Raw genomic sequence first — 9,725 nt, 5'->3', positions numbered from 1 at the left:
TAGAGTTCTTAGAATGTATTTTTGTTCACCTGAAAAATAAAACTTTTAAAAAATATACAGGACTTTTTGAGTACAGGTATATCTTAAATGGCTGGATTATAAATAATGTCTCTGGTCACACTCACAGCTAGAGCTGGAGCTAATGTCCCAATTCCAGTGAAGGCGTCAGAGAGTCAGGAGACCAGCAGCTGGACCCACGAGTGGTTTCTCTAGACTCTGATCCATCCCAACGTGGATTAAACAGTCCAGAATGCAGGGGTCAGGATGGGGACAGGGGATTGGACTCCCAGATGTTCTCTTGCAAGTTCAAAGGATTCTTGGAATAAGAGATCGATTTACAAATTATTAAAATATAGGACTAAAAATTCACACAGTAAATATAAATTACAGGCTATTATTTAAGTTATAAAGTGGCATTTTATGTTTCTTCCCCCAGGCCCTCACCAAAAATTTAAAAAGGCCTCAGGGCTTCCTAATGACCGAAGTGCTCAGAAATCTCCTTCAACCAAGACACCTTGGGGGTGCAACCAGCCTGCCCCTATAGGCTATGATAGCTCAGCTGCTATTACCTTGCCCACACCAGGACATGGCTTAAAGCAAGGCTGCTGTCCTGTAAACTTGGATCAGAGCTAACTGGAGTGTAAGCCAGAAAACAGGAGAGACAAATTGTTTCAGGACTCAGGTGGATAAGTTGTTGTTGTTGTCATTGTTTTAAAGTGCCTCATTTCCCAAAAAGGAAACACGAAAGGGTTTGATATCTTGTCACTACCCACACTCAACTGCCTAAAAGCAAGTGGCGGAAGGAAACGGAATCCAAATTGAGGATGTATAATTCTTGCTGCCCCAGAGCTAGCTCTACATATGTTATTTCACTCGATGTTTCTCATCTCAATAAAAGTACAGGCTGCATATAAGTAGAGCTTATCAGGAGAGGTAAAGACAAGCCAATTTAACCTTCCTACGGCTGGTCTATTATCTGGCTATCCAAACACAATCCTGAGGTTGAAGCCCACCTTTCGGCTTTTTGCGTTCCACAGTACAACTCATAACCAGAGGGTGTGCTCAAAGCTCTGGTTTCACAACGGATTTCGTCCTAATCACAGGGCTACACTGTCACTACAGGCTCAGGGAAGAGGGAAGGTGAAGGTGATTACTGGAACAAGACCAGATCTTATAGAGCAGGGAAAAAAAAACCACTCGTGAGCCACTCTACTTACAAAAGCTTGCTCTTCCTAAAAGAACTCTGTGAGAAGGCCAAGGGGTGAAGCACAGAGGCATTGCTTTTTCCCTTCCTTCTTCCCTGGCCCATATCCAGATACTTAGGGCTGCAACAGAAAGCCTCTTAGGTGGGGTGACTAAGGTGGGAAGAGGAGAGCAGGGGAGCAGTACATTCCCCACCCTCCCTGAACTCCTTCTACTTCTCCAAAGGTTTTCCATTGTCCTTTCAACAAGTTTAAGAATGATTATACTTTCGTCTTGTCTAACCCTAATGTGTCATAAATCTATCTTTCTGAAACAGGAGGGGGAAAAGGGGAAAGAGTGGGTAATGAAAAAAGTGTTTGTGCCCTTCTGGCTAGCTGCACTTTGGGGGCCAGCAAATAGCCCTTGCTTAGCCCCATCCATCAGTCAGTAGCTACCCAGGGTGTAGGAGGATACATGTAGTTTATATGTAATTATAGCTTCTAGTGCATATGTCAACAACTATATACAGGGATCTATAAATTAAATGCATCTGTGGCCACTGCAACTAGGTTGACGTACCTGAGCTCCACTACTTTTGGTGCCCTCCTCCTTGCGAGAGCTTCGGCTTATTAAAGAAGAGCCCCTACAGCTCCCTCCTTCCCCTGAGTCTTGGGGGAAAGCCCGAGTCACCCCTCCACGTAAGATACCGAAGAGCTAGCGGCGCAGAAGGGTTCGGTGCTGGGATCTCCCCACCGCTCCCCCCATCCCCCTTATGGCTCAGGGCCCTGGCGCAGCACGGTCCTAGGAAGACAAAACACCGAACCCCCGGAGAATCGTGGTCCCTTGGCTGAAGATCCGACTTCAGGCCCCTCGCCCCTGCGGCGAGCGCGCGATCTTCGGGAGAAGGGAGGCGTTCACTCCCGCGGGGGTCACTCCCGCGGGCTCCCCGCCCGGTCCTGCTGCAAAGTCCTGCCTCCGGGCTTGGGGAGGATGGTTTCCGGCCACCCCTGGCACGGAGGGGTTCAACGACTCCCGGGCGCCGCCGCCGCTTCCTTCTCGTCCTCCTCGGCCCCCTGCGGCTGCTCCAGCGGCCCGGCCAGGGGTCTGTCGGCAGAAGGCTCAGGAGACACGGGCCGCGCCGCCTGCAGCGGGGGCGCGTCGCGCGGCGCCTCGCGGCGGGACGACCCCGTGGTGTTGGGCCCCGCCGCAGCCGCCGCCCCTGAAGTCCCGGACGGGCCGGTGGCGTTGGAGCCGCCGGGGGGCGGGCCGGCGGCTCCTCCCGAGGTCCCGGCGCCCACCGGCTGCCAGATGAGGCTGTAGTAGACGGCGAGCACGATGGCGGCCAGCGACACCGAGAGCACGTAAGCGAACACGGTGGCGAGTCGAACCCACTTCTTGTTGGTCTTGGCCGCCATCTTCGCCTTCTTGTCCCCGGTGTAGGTGGCCGGCTTGCCCCGCTCGGCCGGGGCCGCGTCGCGCTCCTTCATGGGAGGGCCCCGGCCTTTGCCCCGGTGCTCCACGGCCCCGGCTGGAGGGGGCCTGGCGGCCTGCAAGGACTGGGCAAGGGGCGGCCCGGTGCCCTCGGTTCCCGGACACTCGGCTCTCCGCCGCCGCTCCTCACGCCGCCAGCCTGCAGCCCGCCACCGTGTCGCTGCAGCCGCCGCCGGGGCCTGGACCAGTCACCGCCGCCAGCGCCGCCGCCGCCGCCGGCCCGTCAGCTGCTTCCCCGCCGCCGCCACAGCCACAGCCGCCACAGTCGCCCGGCTCCGAGTCCCCATCCGCCGCCGCCGCCGCCTGCCCGGCCGCCGGCCGCCCGGTCTCCAGTGGCCGCGCGGACAGCGCTCTCTTCTCCTGCCCGGCTCCCCCGCCTCTCGCGCCGGCAACAAGGGGCGGGAGAGGGCGCTGCTGGGGGCTGCCTCTTAAAAGGGCGACGGCGGGGTCCGGAAGTACCGCACGGGGAGGCGGTCTGCAGGCGGGCGCCGCGAGCCCCGCCGGGACGCCCCGTTAAGAGAGAGTTAACGGAGGCTGGCTCTTAAAAGGGCAACGTCGCCGCAGCCCCTTACGGGCTGGCGCGGCGACGGTGGGAGCCCGGGGCGCTTCTTTAAAAGGGGAACGGCGCCGTTTGGGGCGGAGTGGTGAACTGGAATGGGGGCGGGGAGGGGCGGTCGGAGCGCAGAGCTGTCAACTCTGGCGCCTCCCCTCTGTGTCCGGACTGTCCGAAGTGACAGGTGGTATAGCAGCAACGGCTTCCGCTCCCAGGCCCCAGGCCTCAGTTTACCCCCAGAAGTGGGAGTGATTTCACGTTGGTGCTCTCGACTCGCGCCCCGTTCCACGTACCCGCCGGGCGGGGCTTTGAGACCCCTTTACACCTAGCGAGTCTGGACCATGTCGTCTGGCGTAGGCAGCCAAGGAAGCTGGAGCGTGCACTGTGGTTACAGCTGGTCGCGCCCTTTCCCAGCCCTCACCCCCCACCCGCCGCCGGATCCCGCCTGTGCTTCAGGCTGTCCCGATTCTCTGTCCTCGGAGATCCCCGAGTCGGCTGCCCAGACCTTCCAGAGCTTTCGGGACAGTACAAGTGCTGAGCTGTTTCTCCTCCCACCTTAGTCCTGAAGTTTGCAACAGGTCCCAGGTCCCGCTTTGGGGGGATTCCGACTCCCGGGTTTGGGCTTGATTCATGGACTCAAGAGGCTGCCCTTGAACCGGTGGAGCGGCTTACAGTACAGGGCTTTTGCCTTCTCTGATCCTCTCCGGGTCTCAGAGCCTGGGCGGCTGTTGCCCTGCCATCCTTCCCAAGTGAGGCTTGTCGTCCCTCGTTTAGGTGCTGACGAACTCCTCCAAGCTCGGGCTCTCAGTAGCCGCTTACCCTGTGCCTTCCCCCTCCTTCAGCCCTCCTCTCTTTTGGCTTCTCTCCTCCCCATTCCCTGTCTATGAGGTTTTCTAGAATTTCTGGTTCTCTCCTCCCTGAGTTCTACTTCCTGTGTTCCCACAGCTGGGTGTGTGGACCTCCTGGGTATCTCAGTGGGTGTGGGAGACTGCCTTGGTGGGGGGGAGAGAGCCCAATTAGGTCGGTCCTAATTGGGTTCTGTGGGCGAACCACCCCTCCTGACTCCTGGCTTCAGACTGTGTGGGGCTGGACCATCTCTGCCTTTTCCATTTCCCCTCCTCCACAGGAACTCTTAGCTTCCAGACACCATGCCCCCCGATGAAGAAGCCCCACCCCATCACTGCTGCCCTGCCTCCCCCACTGCACAGAAGTCAAGTGGCTACCAGAGCTGAGTGTGTTGATCAGGGCTGGAACTCCAGGCCCATAGCCCAGCCCCTGACTCCTGAAGCTCAGGTGCGAGTCTGCCACTAGCAATGGCCAACTGGATGCTTATTTCCAAGAACAGGCTGCCTTTTTACTTTCTGAGAGATTTTAAGGACATTGAAAGTTTGGAGTGCTTATTGCCTTCTGGAGTCTGATGGGGAAAAGACAACCACTCCTTCCCCAACCTGCTGCCAGGGTGGCCAGAGCCTGTCTAGCAGGGCGACCTGTTAAGTCAAAATCCCTGAATTGCCTCTGGATGTTGAACTCTCTCTCCACCTTACTCTCTGGCCTTCCTGGCAGGACCGATCATACCAGCTGTACCAAGGTGAATTATTCTTAAAAGATTCCAGGTGAGGCCAACCCAAAGCCTCCTTCCACCTGCTTCCTTGAATGCACTCTGAATTTCTTCTGTTGCAAATTAAACTTCTTTCTTCTTGCTTGGCTCCCAGCGGAGTAGGAAAACAGCCTGTCACTTTTTTCAATACTGAAGAATAGATATACTTGAAGCCCCTATTCAATTCCTCTCACCCTATTCTTCTCCAAACTTAACAGTGCCAGATTCTTTAACCTGTCATCAATAAGCCGTATTTATTATCTGGATTTACATAGTGTCTTTTACCCTAGGAACTCAAAATGCTTTCAGATATAATTGAGGCTGTTCTCCCTGGTGCCTGAGCCATTAAGAAACCATTAGTGTATTCCTGTTGCAGGCAACTAAACGGCCCCCTGGTGGCCTGAAAGTGAATGTGCTTCTCTAAGTGCCTCTCCGGGACTAAGGGTAGGCAGAGTCAGAGCAGAGAATCAAGGCAGCTTGGGGATAGAATGGGCCCAAAAGGTCCTCTTTTGTAAATACCCTCATGGACCCTAGAACCTTCCCCACAGCATCCCTATGGAGCACTCTCCAGCGTTAGCTAAAAGACCCTCCATGTTGGTGTACGTTATTGTCTGCTCCCTAAGGCAGCCCTTTCAGGCTTCGGAAAGTTCTGACCAATTGTAACAGCAGCAGTTCTGACCAATTGTAACAGCATCCACACCTTTATTATGTGCTAGGCACCATGCTAAGCACTTACATTCCTTGTCTCATTTGTCTTACAACAATCTATCAGGTAGTTACTATTTATCTTCATTTTAGAGATGAAGAAATTGCCTCAAAAAAGTTCAGTAGGGCTTCCCTGGTGGCGCAGCGGTTGAGAGTCCGCCTGCCGATGCAGGGGACGTGGGTTCGTGCCCTGGTCCGTGCCCACATGCCGCGGAGCGGCTAGGCCCGTGAGCCATGGCCGCTGAGGCTGTGCGTCCGGAGCCTGTGCTCCGCAACGGGAGAGACCACACAGTGAGAGGCCCGCGTATCGCAAAAAAAAAAAAAAAAAAAAAAAAAAATTCAGTAACTTGCCCAAGGTCACATAGCTAGATAGAATTCAAACCTCAGTCTTTATGACTCTAGAGCATTAGATACCGATCCCTGTTCTACTCTGCCTCACTGGCAGAGCTGAACTTTGTCTCTGTAGTGGATATTGGGAATACCACGCACATCACCCTCAGGATGGAGGTTCTCATTCCTCCAGCTGCTAGGAATGTTGGCTACTAATGGCTCACAGCTTGCCACTGTCCCTGAGAATTGCCCTCAGGCACCAAAGGAAGCTGTAACTCTCTCTTGGCCTACAAGACCAATAAATAGGGCCAAGTTGCAACACAACCCAGCCAGAGATGTGCAGGGTTCCTGCTAGGGAAGGAGGAGGGCTCTATCCCCAAGGAGCTGCGGAAGTAGCTAGTATGTACTGGCAGGAGCAGGAGAGGATGTATTGGCTGGATCGAGGGGGAGGTGAATACTAAGTTGAATGAGGGGGAGTTTATTGATATGGGAACACTCTCCCATGAAACAGGATTTAACATCCTGACAAGGATCCTGGGAGACAGGCTCACCAAGTGAAATGGAAATACCAGAAGTACCATGGCAGAAGATGGAAGAAGGGTTCAAAACGCTCAGAGAAGTGGGCATGCTCTAGTGGGTATTCTATGTAAGATCAGAAACCCACTTAAGTTCTGCAGGAGGGCCCAGAGGATACTCTGGTTATCAAAGCCAAGAGGAGTGCATTGGTGAGAAGCTGAGTTTTGGCTATCCTACGCAGGCCAGGGCTGACAGCAAGAGGCCAAAACAGAACTGGCTCCCTAATAGCAATGGGGATGTTAGGACTGCAAAATGATAGAAGCCAGAGATTGGCATACTATTGTAATAAGCAGCAAGTCGCAGTGTCAGGGGGAGGGTCCTGACAGTAGAGCTATGCAGATGGTTAAAAGGTCATAGCACCTCTGGGGCAAATTAGTGGGAAGAGTGCCTTTTTTTTCACATTTTCGCAAGTCACTTAAATGTGGCTTTATAGACAACAGCTGGATCCTCATATCTGCTTTGGGTGGCAATATGTTGTTTTGGTTAAAATATGTGAAGAAAATCCAGTCTCATGAATATATGTATTAACAGTTGGAAAAGAGAGGAGCATTTTAATAGACTTTTCAGCTAACTGTGGGCATTTTCCTTTGATACTACACCAAAATTCAACAAGGAGTATTTTCTTAAATGGTAGTTGTAATGTAGAATATGAAACTATGTCAGTGAACTTTTTGTACTCAATCATATTAAAATCTATTGATCTACCTTGCATTCTGAACAGCTCTTCTACCTATGCATGATTTTGTAACATCCTTTGGTCATTTGGAAAATATTGGTTCATTGAATTATACAGATCTTTCAAATATTGATACAATTCATTATACAATACTAAAAATCATATTTGTTAGTATCATCAGGAAAAGTTTTAAGTATTGGGAATCTGTCAAGTTCATGATAGTGCATACAAGTTTCCTAAAATTCTAATTTTCATTTGAAAGCTCAAATTGTATCATTGGCAAAAAATACTATCAGCTGCTTTCCTCAAAGTCACAGGCCTACTTGGTTTGAATCTGAGAAAATACCTGCCAGATAACCAAGTCTGAATGACCATAGTTTACCTGTCAGTTATTTTGTCGAGTGAAAAAAATGGCTAGTTTAGCTCATACTCAATTGCACAATTGCTTTTTCTTGAGAGAACCATTATATTTCTGGGTGCAGTACGGTACTTTCTAATTAATTACAGAGAATATTAAAAAGACATGTTTTTAAGGGTTATGATTTAATAAAATTTAACAAATTTTAAATTTTGTTAAATTCATTAAGGACATTCTTAAGTGAAACTGACTCCTCCCTTTCTTCCTCCCTCCCTTCCTCCCTTTGTTCCTTCCTTCCTTCCTACCTTCCTGCCTTCCTGCCTTCCTGCCTTCCTGCCTTCCCCTTTCCTCCCTCCCTCTGTCCTGTCTTTCTTTTTTCTTTTTCCTTCCTTCTTTTTTTACAATGAACTACCAGAACAGTTTAGTGCCACTGCCTTGGTTTGATAAGGTGCCAGAAATTTTATCCAACATTGTGTTTGCACCATCAGTGCAAATGTCAACACAGTTTAAAAGGCATATAATGTCTTAGTATTATTATGCAAAGATTTGACATTGTGAAATACCTGAAATGGTCTCAGGGCCCCCCAGCGATCTGCAGACCACACACAGAATTGCTGAGCTGTACAATGAAAAGAAATCAGGAATGAAAGATCAGGAGGTTGGTGACAGTTGCTCAAATAAAAAGTCACGATACCTTGTCTGGTTTCCAGACCTGACTCAATTTTCAGATCTAGAACACTTTTTTTTTTAAATTTACTTACTTTATTTTTATGTATTTTTGGCTGCGTTGGGTCTTTATTGCTGTGCATGAGCTTTCTCTAGTTGCAGCGAGTGGGGGCTACTCTTTTTTTTTTTGCGGTACGCGGGCCTCTCACTGTTGTGGCCTCTCCCGTTGCGGAGCACAGGCTCAGGACGCGCAGGCTCAGCAGCCATGGCTCACGGGCCCAGCCGCTCCGCGGCATGTGGGATCTTCCCGGACCGGGGCACGAACCTGTGTCCCCTGCATCAGCAGGCGGACTCTCAACCACTGCGCCACCAGGGAAGCCCCGGGGGCTACTCTTCATTGCGGTGCGCTGGCTTCTCATTATGGTGGCTTCTCTTGCTGTGGAGCACGGGCTCCAGGCACATGGGCTTCATCAGTTGTGGCACGCAGGCTCAGTAGTTGTGGCTCATGGGCTGTAGAGCACAGGCTCAGTAGTTGTGGTGCACGGGCTTAGTTGCTCCGCGGCATGTGGAATCTTCCCGGACCAGGGCTCAAACCCGTGTCCCCTGCATTGGCAAGTGGCAGATCCAGAACCCTTTGACTGAAGGAGAGGTTGGGTCTCCAGGAGGAAGGCTTCTGTAATACTATGGCAATACAGTAATGATTTTCTACTCCTTCCCCAAAGGGACCTATGGCCATTTACTTGGGTAACTGTACAGTGGGGAAAGTGGAATAGCCAAACATTTTAAGGTCATGCCGTGTCTGAGTTGACACTGATAGCTGGAGACCTGACTCATCATCATGGCTGCCTGGTCGAGTGGCCCTACATAAAAATATGTACAGGCTCATGGGCTGTAGAAAACGGCTTGATGAGTTGGTTAGAGGCCTAGAAAGGGAAACAGTGGGAAATTGGGAAGAAGAAGAGGCACGTGGATGTATCTACGGGAGTGGATACAAAGTGTGAAGATCTATACATTGCATGTTAATGTCCACCCGAGAGCATCCACCATGGAGGAGAGGCTAAATAGCCACGTAGATAGAATGACTTGGCCAGTTGACATTAGCCAGCCTCTGTCATCTACCACTTGTGCTGGCCCAACTGGCACATGGAAAAGTGGTCATGTTGCCACAGATGGAGGCTACACATAGGCATATAGTGTATGGCGGCAGGGGTGCACCCAGCAGAATGGGCTCCCGCTCACCAAGGCTGCCAAATCTCCAACCTACCAACATCTGATGGTACTTGGTAACAAGGTGACTACATTGCACCTGTTCTAATCGGGAAGGCTCGATGATTCATCTTGACTTGAATCAGCATGTATTCTGGATGGCTTTTTCTTTCCTGCTAAAGGCCTCAACCAGCACCACTCTCTGAGAGCTTAAAGAGTGTTTGATTCACAGATATGGGATCTCACATAACATTACGTCAGACCAAAAGTCCCACTTTACAGCAAAAGAATGGGCACACGGTCGTAGAATCTTCTGGGCCTATCACATTCATCGCTATCCACTGGTGAATAGAGCTGATAGAGTGAAAGAAAAGCCTTTCAAAGG

At 51.3% G+C, this 9,725-nt stretch overlaps 1 protein-coding gene across 1 annotated transcript; it reads right to left on the bottom strand.

Annotated features, from left to right (window-relative positions):
• Positions 1-3,264, bottom strand: INAFM2 (InaF motif containing 2). Its single transcript, XM_019935285.3, has one exon. The coding sequence runs from the start codon at positions 2,667-2,669 to the stop codon at positions 2,205-2,207; it is 465 nt and encodes a 154-aa protein (XP_019790844.1). The 5' UTR covers positions 2,670-3,264; the 3' UTR covers positions 1-2,204.
• Between the last annotated feature and the right edge of the window lie 6,461 nt (positions 3,265-9,725).

This window comes from Tursiops truncatus, chromosome 2 (genome assembly GCF_011762595.2).
Source record: "Tursiops truncatus isolate mTurTru1 chromosome 2, mTurTru1.mat.Y, whole genome shotgun sequence".
Lineage (NCBI taxonomy): Eukaryota > Metazoa > Chordata > Mammalia > Artiodactyla > Delphinidae > Tursiops > Tursiops truncatus.
Note: the sequence above shows the minus strand (reverse complement) of the source record. Positions and strands in the feature narration are given on the sequence as shown.